This window comes from Acomys minous (genome assembly GCF_964271855.1).
Source record: "Acomys minous genome assembly, chromosome: 5".
Lineage (NCBI taxonomy): Eukaryota > Metazoa > Chordata > Mammalia > Rodentia > Muridae > Acomys > Acomys minous.
In genome coordinates this window covers 60,842,531-60,862,474 of record NC_140494.1, presented here as the reverse complement: position 1 = coordinate 60,862,474, position 19,944 = coordinate 60,842,531, and the positions used below count along the sequence as shown (strand labels likewise).

Here is a 19,944-nt window from a genome sequence, read left to right as displayed (position 1 = left end):
CTTGTTAATATTCTTCATCTGGGCCAAATCCTCCATCCACACAGGCCATGTGCTTCTCCTCCTCCACCCACCCCAAGATGGCGCAGCCTCCTTTTCCTCTTCCCCTCCAGTCTCTCTCTTCCAAGATTCTCTCTGTCTCCCCAAGCCCCGGAACCTTAGTCATGCCTATCCCATTTGCCCTGCCCAGGGGTGATGGCCTTTCATTGGTCAAACAGGTTAGGCTCTTAAGTGAGGCATGGAGACAGCAAGCAATAATTGGCATCAAAATACATCAGACTAACCTCAAAAAAAAAAAACAAACAAACAAAAATACACCAAAAGCCCTAAGCTGGCCCCCCCTTCCCCCCTTCCCCGCTCCAAAAAGAGAAAGAAATTACACTTTGTGTGAAAATAAAGTATTGTATGATTTTGATAAAAAGCTTTTCCTCTTTGTAGGAATTTCAGGAGCAGCTGAAGATCACCACCTTTAAGGATCTGGTTATCAGAGACAAAGAGCTCACCGGAGCATTAATTGCGTCTCTTATCAACTGCTATATCCGAGACAATGCAGCTGTAGATGGCATTAGCTTACACCTGCAGGACATCTGCCCACTTCTGTACAGCACAGACGATGCAGTCTGTTCAAAGGTGTGACGCTTCACTGCTTCTTAGCGTTTTTATCTACGAGGTTTCATAATGTGATGAATGGGAACGGAGAACCCTGGGTTTTCAGTGTATGACCCTAGACCCTCCCCTATTGCACTCCACTTGAGGTTGAAATACGTGGATTCTTATAAATAAATATATACTCTTTTAAGTGTTACATATAGAAAATTGTTGACAATATTTTTAAGCCATCTTTTAAAAGACAAATGTTATACAGCTGGACAGATGGCTCAGTGGCTAAGAGCACTGACTGCTTTTCCAGAGGACTCAGGTTCAATTTCCAGCACCCATAAGATGCCTCACTACTGTCTATAAAACCAGTCCCAGGAAGTCTGACATCCTGTTCTGACATCTGTGGGCATCAGGATCATGCATGCAACACAGATAATACATGCAAGCAAAACACTCATACTCATAAATTTTAAAAAGGCAAAGGTTATCAATTAAGGAAAATAACTTAATTTAGAAAAACGAGAAAATTTACTAAGGAGTTCATTTCCTTCCTTAGAACATAAGGAAAATCACTAAAACTTTAAGTATATCTGGAGTGAATCAAAGTTAATGAGGTTTTATTAATCCTTTCCTACAGGTGAAAAAAAATAATAAGTGTCAATGATGAAGTGCCTGCTGACCACTAATGTATTGACTAGGCAAGAGCACCCCAGACAAGCTGTCTGACTTAACATACTTGGCAGAGGAAGTAAGACTAGCTAGGACTTTTTTGGTCAAAACACTTTTCTGCCTAAAATTAAGAAGTAAGTTGTAGAATTTTTATTTATAACGATAATAAACCACATGTAAATTTAGACAGACTAAAACATATGTGGACACCAGTGTCTGCGTGCTTGATTTTGTCTCTTTTTAAGCTTTTGTCATCTCTTTAGGCAAATGAGCTTCTTCAGCGTTCCCGACAAGTTCAAAGTAAGAGTGAGAAAGAAAGAATGCTCAGGGAATCTCTGAAGGAATATCAGAAAATCAGCAACCAAGTGGACCTTCCCAGTGTCTGTGCTCAGTACAGGCAAGGTGAGAAGCGAATCGCTCAGCCCCTCTCTGGTCCCCTCAGTGGTCAGAGGCTGGTGTATGAGCACAGCCTAGTGAGGAAGAGTCTCTTCTCAGAGGCAGATCTAACGTCTGCGGCTAAAGCCTTACTTTGACTTGTGCCCTGGAGAGCAAGCCTAGCACCTGTACACGAGAGACAAGCACTTATTTATTTTTAGAGAGTCTCACATGTAGCCTGAGCTCTGTCGCCCAGGACAGCCTTGAGCTTCTGAGGCCTCTGCCTCCTTCCCAGCCTGGGGTTATGATTATACACAGTCCAGGACAGCCAAGGTTACACAGAGAGACCCTGTCTCAAATAAACAAACAAAATGCCTTAAAAAGTAAAAACTGTAACTGTGAGCACAGATTTGAATCAGTGTTTTCCTCTGAAACTTTTCTGCTATTATATGTATAAAGGTTCTTTCCAAGAAGAGACCCATTAATATTTGCCTTCCAGCCAATTTAGACCCTTTTTTCCCCCAATAAGTAGATATGTCAGAAATATTTTACAGTGCTCTTCCCAGAATAACAGACATTTACTAGAAATATAGCATTATCTTACACCTGCTAAGGAAAAGCCTCTGCGGTTAAGCTGCAGCTCTGAATCCTTGGCCTTTGTCTTTCTCATTAGTGCGCTTTTATGAGGGTGTTGTGGAACTTTCTCTTACTGCTGCTGAGAAAAAAGATCCTCAGGGTCTTGGACTGCATTTCTATAAACATGGAGAACCAGAGGAAGATGTAGTTGGTCTTCAGACTTTCCAAGAGAGGTGAGTTCTCAACCGTTAGCTGATTGCCAGGCTTTCAGAGACAGCCCTTTTTTTTGTATAAAGTATAGGGAAGGAACATTTCAAGTACAACCCTTATAAAATTTGGTTATGTCCTCACTTAAAAAGAGCTGGTTTTTAGGCCAGGCATGGTGGCGCACGCCTTTAATCCCAGCTCTTGGGAGGCAGAGGCAGGCGGATCGCTGTGAGTTTGAGGCCAGCCTGGACTACAAAGTGAGTCTAGGACAGCCAAGGCTACACAGAGAAACCCTGTCTCAAAAACCCAAAAGAAGCCGGGCGTGGTGGCGCATGCCTTTAATCCCAGCACTCGGGAGGCAGAGGCAGGCGGATCGCTGTGAGTTCGAGGCCAGCCTGGTCTACAAAGCGAGTCCAGGACAGCCAAGACTACACAGAGAAACCCTGTCTCAAAAAACCAAAAAAAAAAAAAAAAAAAAAACCAAAAGAAAAAAAAGAAAAAGAAAAAGAAAAAAAAAAGAGCTGGTTTTTATCAAGTCCTGAATCCGGATTATACTTTATAGTCTAGAGTTAAATTTTTAGTCTTGCTGGGCGGTGGTGGCACATGTCTGTAATCCCAGCACTTGAGAGGCAGAGGCAGGCGGATCCCTGTGAGTTCAAGACCAGCCTGGTCTACAAAGTGAGTCCAGGACAGCCAAGGCTGCACAGAGAAACCCTGCCTGGGGAGGGGGGGAAGATTTTAGTCTCATGAAAATTGAGAAAGCACTTAAAGTGTTCTGTGTCTTTGTGCATGTGATATGCACATATGTACATACACACTTGCAACACGATCTAAGAGATCAGGTGACCAATTTTCTGTCACTTTACGAGTGGCTCCTTGACAGAGTCTCACTGAAGCTGGAGTTGGACTGGCAGTCACAAGGCCGAGCACAAGCAGTCCCTCCCTGATGCACATGGTGCCGGAGCGACTGGCACGGACTCAGGTGGTGCTCAGGCTTGCACAGCAGCCACTGTGTCATTACTGAGCCGCCATCTCAGCGCTTACAGTGGTTTATTAGGGTGTTCTCGCAGTGTGTGTCCCTGGTTAGCTGGAAATCTGTGTAAAGCGATCTGCCCTCAAACTGAGCAGTTTGCCAGTTCTTCCCAACTAATGGGGCTAAAGGCATGGACTACTACACCTGTCCCTTATAAATGGTTTGGGCCTGTAACTGGGATTTTCTTCCTCTTATTTATTATTTTATTTACTGTATTTTTTTTTTTTTTGGAGATCTCTGATTTGAGAACAAAACTGGCTTCTTCTTCTCCTATTTCTATTTTCAGTTGAAAATAGGGTTTTTTGTTTTCAAAAAGAAAATCTTTTAAATGTTCACAAAATTGTAGGATCTTTTTTTTTTTAATGCTGGTTTTAAAAGTTTTTGTTGTTGCACATGTTATTTGTGATTTTTATCATTTTATATTTAACCAAATGGTTTTCAAATCTTTTGAAAAAATATATTGGATTTTTTGAGGGAGGGATAAGAGGATATAGCGTTTGGTTTAGCTTTGGTTTTAGAATCTTAAATATTATCATCATGATTTCTTTATGTGTATGGGTGTCTTACCTGCATGTACATGTATCAGTTTTGTGCCTGGACTGCCATGTTGGTGCTTGGAATTGAACCCTAGTTTTCTGGAAGTGTGGCTAGGTTCTTTTTGTTTGTTTTTGTCTTTGTTTTTGTTTTTTGTAGCCAGGTTCTTAATCACTGAACCATCTCTCCAATTCCAAGTTTTGGGTTTTAAAACAAGCTTCAAAATCAGTCCTGCTGCAGCCTTTACATGTTGGATGTATAGCCGATATCATCACGCTCTTCTGCTTGCTTGCTTGCTTGCTTGCTTGCTTGCTTGCTTGTCTTGTGTGACCTGGTCTGCTCTCATATGAGGAATATATTTTCTAGTTAAGTAATGTAATTGACCCTTTGCTTTTTCAGATTAAACAGTTACAAGTGCATTACAGACACTCTTCAAGAGCTGGTAAACCAAAGTAAGGCTGCTCCTCAGTCTCCTAGTGTCCCCAAAAAACCTGGTCCTCCAGTGCTATCATCAGATCCCAACATGCTGAGCAATGAAGAAGCAGGACATCACGTAAGGGACAGGCGTGCTCCCGTTCTGGAAGAGGGCTGGCTGCATTAGAACGCGGCGGCATAGCCACCGCCCATTACTGCTGAACGCATTTCCTGACCAGGAGGTCAGCTGTGAGCTGTTGGGTCCAGTGAGAAAGCCTTTAACTATGCTAATTTTCTCTGTTTTGTTTATTTTAGTTTGAACAGATGCTTAAGTTGGCTCAGCGATCCAAGGATGAGCTCTTTAGTATTGCTCTTTATAACTGGCTAATACAAGCTGACCTTGCAGATAAACTACTACAGGTAAAAAATATTGTTTGTGCAGTAAAATTTTTGTTAATTTATATTTCTAAGTTGTGTAAGTATGGTTTTTATAGATACATGAAATTAGATTGTAGATATTAGCATTAAGCTAAGTATATAATTTCTTTTTCTAAGGAGCAAAACAGACTAATGCTTTAGTGTTGTCTAGACGCTGGTCTGAGTAGTAGCACTGTGCTGTAGCAATATCTGGGTTAGTACTTAGGCTCTGCCATCAAGTCCTTAAGGTGACTTAATTGTGTCATTGTTCCTTGATCATGCCAAGGGTGCCTTTAGAGCTAAGAGTCAGTAACTGTAGCCTCAAAGTTCATTAAAGAATTAGAATTTTATAGTGAATTGGTTTGTTTGTTTGTTTGTTTATTACTGTATTATAGAAAGTTCCTCATCTAGTATAATGAAAATCATTTGTAATGAGAAATTTTTCCTATTTCACCTATTGATGTTGGATTGAGTTTTGCTTATTTTCAAGAGGCAAGGTATACACGTACACCCAAAATACACTTTCCTACTTTAAAACATCTAGGTGATCACAAAAATTTTCTCTGTAATTGCAACTTCTAGATTGCTTCTCCATTTCTGGAGCCACATCTAGTCCGAATGGCCAAAGTGGATCAAAATAGAGTTCGATACATGGATTTACTCTGGAGGTATTATGAGAAGAACAGAAGTTTCAGTAGTGCTGCTCGGGTCCTGTCCAAACTGGCCGACATGCACAGGTAAGGAGGTAATAACAGTCTCGTTGTAAGGAGTAGGACAGCTGTGTGTGGTTATGGCCGTCTGAACCCAGGGAGGCCAGACTAGGCAGTGAAGCAGGCTCCTATGTTGGGGGGGGCACCCGTGAGGAGGGCAGCTCACTGGTAGAACATGTACTTAGCATGTTCAAGGCCCTCCGTAGTTCAGTTGTGGCTGGTAGGGATACTGGTAATGTGTTTATTACAGATGTCTGCCTGTGGCTCCTTGCCCTCTATAACCACTCAATTCTAAAAGTTGCCTTCACATGCAAAATATAAAGCCTTAATTTTTTTTGAAGATTTATTTTATTAAGTATACGGTGTTCTGCCTGCATGTGTGCTGGCCTGCCTGCAAAAAGAGGGCACAGATCTCATTATAAATGGTTGTGAGCCACCATGTAGTTGCTGGGAATTGAAGCCTCGGAGCCATCTCTCCAGCCTGAAGTCTTAATTTTTGATATAATAAAAGACAACTTTTTTGTTGGTTGGGTTTTTTTGTTTTGTTTTGTTTTTCTGTGTAGCCATGTCTGTCCTGGAACTGACTCTATCAGGCTGGCTTGATACACAAGAGATTGACCTGCCTTTGCCTCCTGAGTGCAGGATTATAGGTGTGCACCATCACGGCCCTGCTTAAAAGGCAACTTTCAATGAAGGTCTCTATTAATTTGTTGTTGCTTTGTAATTAAGAATTAACATTAGTAATGCTTGGGATATGCCACAGTAGTAGAATGTTTTCTTGACATATTCCAGGCCTGCGTTTTTCTCCACCACCATAAAAGGGGGCGATGAGAGGTAGAGTTTAAATCCATTATGGCTGCATAGTTTACAGTTCCGTGATTGCTGTGTGTTTGTTATAGTTTATGGTTATGTGACTGCTGAATGTTTCTTATGGATCATAGAAGAGGTAGTCTTGGGTTGAACCCTGATCTAGACCCACATCTCACTTCAGGATTATTCTTAGCCATCCTAGGAAGTCCTAGGTACTGTTTATATGGCAGTCACCTAAAAGCATTTTATTTCATTGTGTTGCTTCAACGGGATCTCTTTTGTTGGGGCGTTCTTCTCTTAAAATAGTATGTCTGACTTGATATATTTGAATCATCAGATTTTAAGAAGCGGTGTGGCTAAAATTACAGATTTTTCCCTCCCCAGCACAGAAATTTCACTTCAGCAGCGACTAGAATACATTGCTCGAGCCATTCTTAGTGCGAAGAGTTCCACTGCCATTTCGTCCATAGCTGCGGACGGTGAATTCCTGCATGAGTTAGAAGAGAAGATGGAGGTAAGTACTGGATACTCAGGCTTTGTCTAGTGGAGTGGCCGCCACAGGGTGCCATTGTGTCCTCGTGCCTGTGACTCAGAGTTCTGCTGAAGCCATTGTTAATTCTAAACACTCTGTCCATAAATGCTTACTTATCACACGTTTGTATGTACCTCTTAAGAGAACAGTGTTTGGGACTTGGAGGCATAGTTTGAAATATTTACATAGCTTATCCATAATTTCTGTTTTGTTTCATTTTCTCAACTGATCAGTAGCAGTTGGGTCACATGGCCTCTGTCACTTATTCTGGGATGTCATAAGTAAATGTACGGAGTCTAATCTGCTTTAACTGAGATTTTTAAGAATCTTCTGGTTATCTAATTGGAAGAGCATATTTCTCACAAAAATTAGGCATGTGTTTTGCCTGCTTTCCTTCCCGTGGTCGCTCTAGGGATGCAGACTCTCTTCTGATACTACAGCTCCCAAAGAGGTTTGCTTTATCTAGTGGAGGAAGAAGAGAAAAACTTGACAAGATGCACATTTAGTCTTTGACAACCACAGCCCTGGCATACAATGTGTGACTTCCTTTCTTGTTTCTGGAATGATCTTGTTTCATATGGCTTTGGCAGCTGGAGGTGCAGCCTAGAAACTTGTCTCCCTGGGATCACTGGGTTACTAATGGCCATTACATCGGCAGCAGTGTTCCTTGTCACGGCTCATTTCCTGTGGCATCAGCTACAGTGAGAGGATAGTCTCCTGCAATATGTCTGTTAATGCACTGTCTTCGCTTCAGCAAACTGAAACTTGTAGAGGAATTATTTTTTCAAGTGCCTGTTGACTGTTATAAAGATACTAATACATCGTATTTTCTGTTGAACCTAGGTAGCCAGGATCCAACTTCAGATACAGGAGACACTACAAAGGCAGTACTCCCATCATGCTTCAGTGCAGGATGCAGTTTCTCAGCTGGATTCTGAGCTGATGGACATTACTAAGGTAACAAAAGCCAGAGAAATTCCTGGAATATCACCTTGCTTTTAGAAATCCGTTTGTGTGTGTCATCTGCTCCATTGAAAGGGAAAGGAGAAACTTGTCTTTACAGCTTGTCCCTCGACTGACGGGTTCCTGCCATTGCACACAACTTACTGTGACTCCTAGAAAAGGCGGAGCTGTTCCTGCCAGACCTGCCGCAGTACAGCCTGTGCCGGTATTAGCCTCCTGTGAGAGCTGTCTTAAAGCCAGCACACTTTTTTGTTGCTGTTTTTTGTAGTTATGGTTTTGATTTTGTATTTTGAGACAAGGCCTCACAATGTAGCCCTGCCGCTGTTGAACTTGTGCCAGTCCTTCTGCCTCTGCTGGCATTGCAGGCATGTGCCGTCAGCTTAAAATCTGCTAGTTTATAGTCTTTTTTTTTTTTTAATTTATTTATTCTTGTTACATCTCATTGGTTATCCCATCCCTTGTATCCTCCCATTCTTCCCTCCCTCCCATTTTCCCCTTATTCCCCTCCCCTATGACAGTTCCTGAGGGGGATTACCTCCCCCTCTATATGATCATAGGGTATCAAGTCTCTTCTTGGTAACCTGCTGTCCTTCCTCTGAGTGCCATCAGGTCTCCCCGTCCAGGGGATATGGTCAGAGGTAAGGCACCAGAGTGTGTGAGAAAGTAATATCCCACTCTCCACTCTACTGTGGAGAGTGTTCTGTCCATTGTCTAGATCTGGGTAGGGGTTTAAGGTTTACCGCCTGTATTGTCCTTGTCTGGTGCCTAGTTTGAGTGGGACCCCTGTTCCCAAATCTGCCTATCATAATGTTCTATTTGTAGGCTTCTAGGACCCTCTGGGTCCTAGTTTATAGTCTTAACGCCCCATGCCTCTTGCTCTGCACTGTCCCCATAGTGCCTTTCTTCTCTGGGCATTGTTCTGTGTGTTTCCAAGTGCTCTATAACACTTTGAGCTCTGTCATTCCCAGGGCTCTTTGGTGGGTGAGTGTGCTGGTGGTTAGTTTTGTTTGAGTTTTCGTTTTTTAAACATATATATTTATATTATTACACATATATACAATAAACTACCTACAGCAAGAAGAACCACAAAACAATCAGGAATTAATGTTACATTCATAGCTTTTTGCCTATTTGTATTTGGCAACCTTGAAGAAAACATCTTTCTTATCTTGGTGGGTCTGAAAATCTGAATGTAAATCAGTATCTATCATATCTCATCTATATAAACTGAAAACATCTATCTAGACCTAAAAACATCTTAACCCCTAAACAACTAAGCTTAACTGTAAAACTAAACTATCTGATCTTCAACCCCATGAGAGACTTGAGAAGGAATAAAAGTAATCACCTGAGTATACAGAAAGTGCAAGTTAGCAGCTTCCTAAGTGAAAAAAAAAAAAAAAAAAGACAGAGACAACAGTTTGTTGCCTGAACAATCATACAAAACTCTCTGTAACGTTGGAGCATCATCTGCATCCTTCTGGCCCAGCATATCTGACAGACGTATTTGTGAGGCAGGAACTACTGAGGTCTTGCTTACCTTGTCTTGGCAGAGTTTGGCTGTCAACTCTGCATGCATCCATTTTTAGGCAGAATTCTGTGGGTGGCCAAAATGAGTACATTTTGCCCAGTGGCGGGTTTGCCACATTTGAGACCATCTCTATAAGGAGGTTCTTTGATGCTTTTCTTGTTTGAATTTTGTTGTTCTTACTTGGTTTGGTTTTGGCTTTTTTATTTTTTTATTTTTTTATTTTTTATTTTCATTTTTATTTTTATTTATTTATTTATTTATTTTTTGAGACAAAGTGTAGACCTGGCTGTCCTGGAGCTCACTCCATAGACCAGGCTGGCCTCAAACTCGCAGGAATCCACCTGCCTCTGTTTCCTGAATACTGGCATTAAAGGCAAGTGCCAACATCACCTGGTGTTTCCCTTGATCATTAACCTGGTTTAGAGGCCGCTATTTCTAGGACACCAAGCAGCGTCCTCCTCTTAGCTAAGAAAAATAGCATGCGCATGCTGAATCCCATTGAGGATGCCCTCAAATGGAGTCCCTAGCTCAATAGAGATGGCTCAGTGGTTAAGAGCACTGCCTGCTCTTCCGAAGGACCCGGGTTCGATTCCCAGCACCCACATGGCAGCTCACAACTGTCTGTAACTCCAAGATCTGACACCCCCATACTAATGTATACAAATTAAAATTAAATAAATATTTAAAAAAAAAAAAAAAAAAAGAAAGTGCTAACACCAAAACTGAGCACCAGCAGGACACTGCTAGTGGAAAATTCCACACATTACTTTGTGATGAGTCACTATCAAAACACCTAAGGTTGTTACAAATTTTATATAAAATTTCCCTCGGACTAAATGTATGAAGTGTATGTGAAACATGCAAATTTGACATTCAAACTTCAGTCCCCTTTTCAGTGTATCTTGTGTATGTGCACATATTTAAAACTGCTTGTTTCTAAGAATTTTGTATAATAGATATTTAACTTGTATTATATTTTATATACTTCAGATAAGAGATTTGATAGTTTTTAGTTGACTATTAATCACTAAACCTGCAGTTTAATGTTTAATTTGGGGTTTCTTCCCACAGCTTTATGGGGAATTTGCTGACCCGTTTAAACTTGCAGAGTGTAAACTTGCAATCATTCATTGTGCTGGGTATTCAGATCCCATATTGGTACATACACTTTGGCAAGATATCATAGAGAAAGGTAGGTGTTTGGTTTCAGGTACGTCACTGTAGATTTGTAATGATCCAGAAGAATACAAACTTGGAGCAGTACACACACACACACACACACACACACACACACACACACACACACACACTATATCTAAGGCCGGTGGCAATGGGCTGTGTGCCTACTAGAAGGCATGTGGAGAACACATGCGTACAGTGGGAAGGTGACTGTACTGAGTGTGGTCCTGGTGAGTATTTGGGAGCATGCTCAGTGAAAATTCAGTTGGTATATACCACCTCATAATTATCTTAACACCTCCCTCGGAGTCTTATAACCAGTACTGTTGTGAGACATACATCACATGCTCAGGGAAGCACAGAATCTGCTAATTAAATTAATGCAAATATCAGCCCTGAATTATTTTGAATCTTGAAGCAATTAAGTAGCCATTGTAAACATTTCACATTAAAAATAATTGTGATGCCAGGCGTGGTGGCACACACCTTTAATCCCAGTACTCGGGAGGCAGAGGCCGGCAGATCGCTGTGAGTTCGAGACCAGCCTGGTCTACAAAGTGAGTCCAGGACAGTCAAGGCTACATAGAGAAACCCTGTCTCGAAAAACCAAAAAATAAAAATAAAAAATAAAAAATAATTGTGATTTAATATAGGAGATGGGGAAATAGAAGGACTCAGAGGGTCCTAGAAACTTACAAGAAGAACATCATGATGGGTGGATCGGGGCCCAGGGGGCTCTGCTCAAACTATTGCACTAACCAAAGACAATACAAGTAGTAAACATCAAACCCCTACTCTGATCTAGCCAATGGACAGGACATTCTCCACAGTAATATGGAGAGTAGGGACTGATCTCTGGCATGAACTCTGGTGCTCCATATTTGACCACCTCCTCTTGGTGGGAAGATCTGGTCACGCTCAAAGAAAGAATAAGCAGGCTACCAAGATGAGACTTGATAGCCTATGACCATATAGTGGGGGAGGAGGTCTTTCTGGGTCTTAGACCTAGGGGAGGGAATAGGGTGAAAATGGGAGGGAGGGAGGGAGGGAGGGAGGAAGGAATGGGAGGGCACAGTGATGGGATAACAATTGAGTTGTAATCTGAATAAATTTAAAATTAAATTAAATTAAAAATGTGATTTAAGCTGTGCATGATGGCTGGTGGGTCTCTGTAAGTTCGAGGCCAGCCTAGTCTACAAAACAAGTCCAGGGCAGCCAGGGCTACAAAGAGAAATCCTGTCCTGAAAAACCAAAATGATGATGATGATGATGATGGGGATTTTTATTGACATGTCTCTTCCAGAACTGAATGATAGTGTAACGTTGAGCTCATCAGATCGGATGCATGCCCTTAGCCTCAAGCTTGTCCTCCTTGGCAAGATCTATGCTGGCACACCTCGTTTCTTTCCTTTGGGTAAGCAGCAACCTCGCTATCTTGTCTCTGTTTAATGGTTTTTCTCCCTTGGAAAACTTTATTGGCCTATAGAGGGGTTTTTTGCTATTTGTCTATTTACTGTGTAGCAGTTTTAATTCTGACTCTCCAGAAAGATTCCCTGAAAAATAACAGAATTTATTAATGAACAGTTGACTATGAAATTTTCTTTGAGCAGCTTTTCAGTTTCTATATCATTTTTGGACTTATGCTTCCCGATAAAGCAATATAGTTTAAGTGATAACACTGTTGGAAAGCTAATGCAAGTATCAAATAAGAAATAAAAATACCTAATTAGTAATGCAAGACCATTACAGGTGTGTTTGTGTGTAAGAGAGAGAGAGGGAGAGGGAGTCCACAGTTCGGGTGTTTTTTTGTTTTTGTTTTCTTATTTCAGTGATACCTCTTGTCCATGGACATTCACATTGGTTGTTTTCAAATTTCAAGTATCGTAAATGTAGTTAATATTTATAATAATATTATTGTTTTTTGTTTTTCAATACATGGTTTCTCTTTGTAGCCTTGGCTGTCCTTGACTTGCTTGTAGACCAAGCTGGCCTTGAACTCTCAGAGATCCATCTGCCTCTGCCTGCCTGAGTGCTGGGATTACAGGTGTGCACCACCACACCCGGCTTAACACCTATTTATAATAGAACAGTAATGAATACTAAGAATGAGACTACAGTTAGAGCTTTCAAAATAAATATAGAGCCAGGGGTTTTTGCGTTTGCCTGTAATCTCAATCTAGATTGGACAGGATGTTGAGGCATTTAAGGTTCTCCTCACTTGAGGCCACCTTCTATGTGGCTGTATGTGGACCCTGCCCCAAAAGCATCAAGTAAGTACATGGAGGGTGGAGTATTAAAATATATATTTTAAATTGAAGTATAATGGTTCTTTATGACAGGCTATTGAGTATACAGATTTTTTAAAGTAGAGATATTGGGCTAGAGAGATGGCTCAGAGGTTAAGAGCACTGTCTGCTCTTCCAAAGGTCCTGAGTTCAATTCCCAGTAACCACATGGTAGCTCACAACCATCTATAATGAGATCTGGTGCCCTCTTTGGTATTTAGGCAAAACACTGTATACATAATAAATAAATAAACCTTTTAAAAAATCTTTGAAGTAGAAATATTGCAATTATTATGCTCTCTCTAGTATTTATTTTCCACAATTCCAAAATTATTTTCTACATTTTTCGTATTTCATTTCCTCTTAATATCTTTAAAAGTGTACAGTGTAATGGTTTTAGCACAAATGTGTGCATGCATAACCTGACCCAGTCTACCTTTAGGATATTTCCGTCATCCCCGGAAGGAACCTGCACTCACTAGTTGTCACTTCCTAGCCTTCCTCCCCTCCAGCCCAAGGCAACTGTTAGCTTTCTGCCTCCAACTGACATGCTATATTTTACTTTAATTTGTTTGTTTGAGGTTCTGCTTTTTGTTTTTGGTCCTGGCGATTACACGTACAGCCTTCTACATACTAAGAACATGGCCCCAAAATGATATGTGTGCATGCGGATAGGTGTAGGTGCTCATGCATGTTCACAAACATGAGTTTGGAGGTCAGGAGACTTTCCTAAGTATACTTCTTTCTTTCTTTCCTTTTTTTTGGGAGGGAGGGGTGAAATAACATGCCCTGAAGAGGTATGTTCAGCAAGCCCCAGGAACCCATCTGACTCTGGCTCCCCAGTGCTGGAATTACAAGCTTATACTACCACATATTGGCATTTTTTTTTTCATGATGTCAAACTTAAGTGTTGATACTTAAGGGCAACCATTTTCTCAAATGACCTATGTCTCTGGCCCTCCAATATGTTTGAAATTCACTTTCAGATAGCCACTAGAAGCTATTCACTTATTAATAAAACAATTGGACACTTTGCTGCATCAAGAGTCAAAAGTTCCAATTTCTGAGGCTTCATAGCTGGCTTAGCAGTAAGAGCATTTGTTGAGTCTTTTATTTATTTATTTATTTTTAATCTGAATTTCTGGCTTTCTTCTTTTCCAGATTTTATTGTGCAGTTCTTGGAGCAGCAAGTTTGCACTTTAAACTGGGATGTGGGGTTTGTGATACAGACCATGAATGAAATCGGAGTGCCTTTACCGAGACTACTAGAAGTTTACGATCAGCTCTTCAAATCACGGGTAATGAAAACTAAATGACCTTCCCTACCTAATTCTTCCGATACAGAGTATGGTACTTTGTTGGCATGTTTATAGGCATCTTATCATTTAGGTAGATGTTTTCTGTGGGTATGTGCTTCAACTGTCCAAGTAAAATAAACTACGGACACTTAACTGAGAGTTGCTTTGCTATGTATCATGAATAAAATGTTAATATTTTTATATTGGCACATATAATTATCTGTATTTATTCTTATCTTTGTAGATAAATCAAAATAGGGACTGTTTCTGGGGATCAAATGATTGCACATTGTTTTCAAGTGTTCTACCTCACGACTACAGCTCTCAGCTTACTTGCTTTAAGCAAACAGAATAATAACACACTTAGTCTTATAACCTCATTTTTAAAAATGTTCTGTAGGGGATAGGGATGCTCAGCCAGTAAAGTGCCCATACAAAAACCAAGTGCAGTGGTGTATGTTCGTAATCCCACGACTGGAGAGGCAGAGGCAGGTGCATTCTGGGGCCTCTTAGTCAATGAGGCGCCCTGTCTCAAATAAGAAAAAAATTGAGATGGACCCTTGCTGAGAAACAACATCCTAGGTTGTCCTTTTCTCTGACCTCTATGTGTTTTCCTCTTCCCTTCCAGAGCCTTATTGTTGTATGTGAGGGGTGTGTGTGTGTGTGTGTGTGTGTGTGTGTGTGTGTGTGTGTGTGTGTTTATATTGTGGGTCTCCTCTTTCCTGGGTGTGGGTGTGTGTTGTGGGTCTCCTCTTTCCTGGGGAGTTGTTAGCCACCAGCCCACAAAGACAAAAGGAACAGAAGGCGAAGCACAGGTCAGAAGGCTGTGAGCATGACAGAAATGACCACTCTGGGAACCACTTCAGGGAGATAGTTGAGTTTTGTTTGGGGAGAACAAAGGCATTAGGCAGCACACTGCTATCACGTGAAAAGGAGCACAATAGCCATAGGAGCAGAGAGGGGAGAGCTAGCAGGGAGCTGTGGCAAAGGCCATATAGCAAATGTGATTAGGGGCTAAAGGCGCTCTCCAGATGGAATCAGGCAGAGAGCAGGAGGCCCTGCTGGGCAGAGGGGGGTCCTCAGTCCAGCGCCAAGCTTAGAATGTCTGTCTAGACCAGGAGGACTGCCACCTCAGGCAGCAGGGTCTTTCCAACAGTATGTATGTACCATAGTGGCTGCTGTCAGTGCTTTTTGGTTTCCTTAGACAGGGTCTTGCCGCATATAGTCTAGGCTAGGGTCCTTCTGCATTAGCTTCCTCAGTGTACAATGTAGCACATCTGCCTGGTAGCAGTCTTGTTCTCCAACCTATCTTCTGCCTTATTCAATAATGGCTCAGCTGAGCCTCATGTTTAGGCCATAATAGTGTCTCCATCTTACATTACTAAAGACTAGGGTAGAAACATTAAACAGTATGAGCCAGTCATGCAGGTAATAACAGATTAAGTTCTATACCTGCTAGTTTCTTTTACTCTAGGTTCAGACTGCATAAATTCAAAGGTTAGTGGGTCAAGCCTATAGAAATACTGGTTTTTCTTTAATTTCATATTATATGGTCTAGTGGAAAGTCAGTTATTCTTTGTAAAAAGTATCATAATATGGTGTTTTTAAATTTTGTTTGTATTCTTGAGGCAGAAGGACATTATCTAGCCCTGGCTGTCCAAGAACCCACTATATAGACCTTGAACTCACAGAGACCTGCCTGCCTCTGCCTCCTGAGTGCTGGGCTTACAGGTGTACACTGCTAAATCCACCTCACAAATATGGTGTTTGTTTGAAATACCAACTTAGCCACTTTGGTTGGTTGGTTTTTTGTTTGTGGGTTTTGGATATTTAATACTAGGTTTCACTGTGTAGCTTTGGCTAGATTAGAACTTGGAATGTAGACCAGGCTGGTCTGGAACTCAGAGAGATCTGCGTGTCTCTGTCTCCAGAGGGCTGGGGTTAAAGACATGCATGCACTGCCTTATTTAGCTTCTAATGTTTTTGTTTTTAAGTTTTTTGTCTTGGACTCCAAAGATTTCTTTAACTGATATAAATAATTAGGAAAACTACACACACACACACACACACACACTTGATGAGTTATAAGATAAATTGTGTGTATACATGCATACATAGATACATTATTTTTCTTTCTCTTGATAGGATCCATTCTGGAACCGAGTGAAAAGGCCATTGCACCTTTTGGATTGTATCCATGTACTATTAACAAGATACGTTGAGAATTCTAGCCAAGTTTTAAATTGTGAGAGGTAATTGTAAATTAAGTATTGTATTTAATTAGTTCTGGTAAGTACCTAGGTAACAAGGTGAGAATGGATGTGGAATGCTCTAGAGACTTACGTGCATTAGCCACAACTGTTTGAGTGGTCACCTAACCATTAGAGCTCATAAGAGATCAAATTTAGTGAAAATAATTTATAAACTGTTGTATGTTCCTTCACTTTGACTTATGCTCTATTTGCAAGACATTTCAATTATATCTTTGTGGTATGATTTCAAGGAAAGGTTTTTTTTTTGTTTGGTTTGGTGGCTCTTAATCACTGAGCACTTCAGACCCTTAACCAGCTATACTTAAATCCACCCCCTTCAAAGGGCTGTTTGAGACCAAGTTTTGATGAACTTTCTTATATCCTTGCATTGAAAAGCAAGAACTAGGTAACTGAGTAAGTGCTAAGTACCTGGAACTAGAAAGGGAATCTTAGTGAGGACAGCTATCTCATAATCAACACCCTCAATTTGAAGGCTAAGGGGGCCTAAAAGGATGACTCCTGTTAATATTATTTACATCCTTTCATCTTTGTAAAAAGACTTTTCTGAGCTGGGCAGTGGTGGCACACACCTTTAACCCAGCACTTAGGAGGCAGAGGCAGGCGGACCGCTGTGAGTTCGAGGCCAGCCTGGTCTACAAAGTGAGTCCAGGACAGCCAAGGCTACACAGAGAAACCCTGTCTTGGAAAAAAAAAAAAGCACTTCCTCCTCCTTCTGCAGAGGCTCTGAGTACACTTCCGAGCATGCTGGATGGCATGTCCACAGTGCAAATATACATGTGCTGCATGGCATGTCCACAATGCAAATATACATGTGCTGCATGGCATGTCCACAGTGCAAATATACATGTGCTGCATGGCATGTCCACAGTGCAAATATACATGTGCTGGCATAGCATCATACACAGAAAAATCAATTCATACATTTGTGTTACACAAAGAAAAGTAAATGTGTGACCTGCTGCCTTTCCCGTTACAGGAGACGATTTACAAACCTCTGCCTGGATGCTGTTTGTGGTTATCTGGTGGAACTCCAGTCGATGAGTTCTTCAGTAGCCGTGCAGACCATCACTGGGAATTTTAAATCTCTCCAAGCAAAGTTGGAACGGCTCCATTAACTACTGTGTACACCGCTTGCTGGCCTTGGGTCTGTAAAATAAAAGCTCAGCTGGGCTCAGAAATCAGGTGTTGTATATCCAAGAACTCTGGGAGAAATGTGTTTCTAACGAGTGAGAGTTATCTACAGCTAGGACATTTGCCAGATGAATTCTTTTTTATGACTAGTATGTTATGTTAAATTGATTAGTTGGACTCAGTTATGTACCTCAGTGCTAGCGTTTTTGTGTAGTTTGTAAAATGCCCTGGATTCAATGCCTAGCACCACACACAGATCGATTTGCAAAAAGCTGAAATAAGATTATGTATTATTTGTATATCCATGTTTATCTAGGATGTTGGTATCAACATCCTAGGCTATGCCAGGTGTGGTGTCACATGCCTTTAAATCCAGCCCTTGGGGTGACAGTGGCAGGCAGATCTCTATCTAGAACTCGTGGAAAATTCCAGACCAAGGGCTATATAATGAAACATTGTCTCAAAACAAAACCTTGTGGGCTGGGTCTGTTCTAATAGTGCTGGATTCTGTTGTTATGGATGTTGCTATAGATGTCCTTAAATGTTCATTTTAAGTTAATTTCTAGGAACTTCCTGAACCACTAATTTTATCAGTTACAACCTTTCAGGTTCTCTTTCCCTCTCACCATGTTAGATTTTATATATCCATTTTTATATGTGTGTGTGTGAAAGATACATGTGTATGTTGTATATAGATACAGGATTATTTGAACATGTGATAGCACTGTTGTTTGTACTTAAAACCTACATGGCTAGCCAGCTGTGGTGATGCTCGCCTTTAGTTGCAGCACTTGGGAGGAGAGGCAGGGCGAACTTGAGTTCAAGGTCAGCCTGGTGTATATATTGAGGTATAATTCAGCCACGGCTATACAGTGACTGTTGTTTCCATAGAGCCCTCGTTCTCAAAGTGTATGCTTCAAGCCAGCGACAGCAGCAACGGCAGGGAATGTGTTATAAACTTAATTCCTATCACATCTACCAAATCTAAAACGTTGGCAACAATGCCTCTGTGTGTTGTATCCGCCCTTTCGGCAGATCCTAATCCGTGTCACATTGAGAAGAAACCACTTGCAAACCCTCTGTTTTCTACAGCTTATGCATTGAGTTCCCTCTCTGATGTGGTTTCTCCAGCCCCATTTCTTACCAGAGACCACAACACAGGTTTCATCTAAGCCGTAGTGGATAAAGCAAAATTGTTAGTTAGTAATCCAGCTTTTTTGTTTTTGTTTTTGTTTTTTAATGTGGTGGGTTGAATCCAGGGTCTTCATGCTAAGCAAGTAGGTGCTCTGCCACTGAAGGTATGCCCTCAACCCCTAATTATCTTTAATGTGTTAGACTAGCACACTAGACTACATGTTCCAAAGTAATATCAATGACAGAAGGAAAGAGTTTTTGGGTTTGGGTTGGGTTGGGTTGGTTTGGTTGGGTTGGGTTGGGTTTGGGTTGGTTTTTGCAACAGAGTCTCATGTAACCTGGGCTGGTGTCAAGCTCTAGCTGGCTAGAGTGATCTTGTATTTCTGATTCTCTGGCCTCCACTACCTGAGTGCTAAGATTATTGGCATGCTTCACCACGCCCAGTTTTTGTACAGAGCATTAAACACAGGGTTCCATACATGCTGGAGTGTGTCCCCAGTCCTCACCCACCCCACCCCTTTCTGTGGTGGTGTGGTTGTTGTTCTTGCTGTCCTTGGCAAGGTCTTGCTGTGTAGCCCAGGCTGGCTGCAGGCATACGCTTTATCCTCTTGCCCCAGGCTTCTGGGTACCGGGAATCTAAGCACGCACCAGGCTTCCACTTCTGCTGATGCCTGCACTGTTCTCTTCGAGTTATCACTGACTCAAGTCGGGCAGTTATGTAAATACACTGAATATATTTCTGCTTCTACTTTTATCTTTTCCTAAGATTGTGATTTTTTTTCCCCCACAATTATTCCTTAGAATTCAGCTCCACTTTCATTCACAATCTTTGAATGTATATTTCATAAAAGATCAAAGTACCACTGATTAGGTATCACTACCTCATATTTTTCATCTTTTCATTTTTCTTAAGTAACTTTTTTAGTCTTATAAAATGAATGCATTTGCTGTATTAATGGTTTTATGCATTTAAAATTCTGGTGTGCTTATTTTAAATGAATAACTTGTTTAAATGCTTCAATTTAAAGTGGATCTATTTCTGCTCTAACTACATGGCACTATCTCCAGTTACATTGTAAGTGTATTTTCACATTAGTATATGTGTTACTTATACTCAGTCATCTGGGCAAGGTAGCTCTTGGGCCTAATCGCCACACTCTGGATATTTAGGAAGGAGGATTGAAAGTTCACAGCCTGGGGCTGGAGAGATGGCTCAGAGGATAAGAGCACTGGCTGTTTTTCCAGATGTCCTGAGTTCAATTCCCAGCAACTACAT

The 19,944-nt window shown here is 41.2% G+C and overlaps 1 protein-coding gene across 1 annotated transcript in view; it reads left to right on the top strand.

The window, feature by feature from the left end:
• NUP155 (nucleoporin 155) overlaps positions 1–19,148 on the top strand; it is a 55,521-nt gene extending 36,373 nt beyond the window's left edge. The window contains exons 23-35 of the mRNA XM_084781527.1: positions 436–627; positions 1,530–1,668; positions 2,315–2,450; positions 4,391–4,544; positions 4,721–4,825; positions 5,405–5,559; positions 6,727–6,856; positions 7,718–7,831; positions 10,440–10,560; positions 11,851–11,961; positions 13,994–14,130; positions 16,276–16,382; positions 17,380–19,148. Coding sequence (XP_084637653.1) covers positions 436–627; positions 1,530–1,668; positions 2,315–2,450; positions 4,391–4,544; positions 4,721–4,825; positions 5,405–5,559; positions 6,727–6,856; positions 7,718–7,831; positions 10,440–10,560; positions 11,851–11,961; positions 13,994–14,130; positions 16,276–16,382; positions 17,380–17,518 — 1,740 coding nt within the window. The 3' untranslated portion in view covers positions 17,519–19,148. The remainder of the gene's footprint in view (positions 1–435; positions 628–1,529; positions 1,669–2,314; positions 2,451–4,390; positions 4,545–4,720; positions 4,826–5,404; positions 5,560–6,726; positions 6,857–7,717; positions 7,832–10,439; positions 10,561–11,850; positions 11,962–13,993; positions 14,131–16,275; positions 16,383–17,379) is intronic.
• Positions 19,149–19,944: the final 796 nt, after the last annotated feature.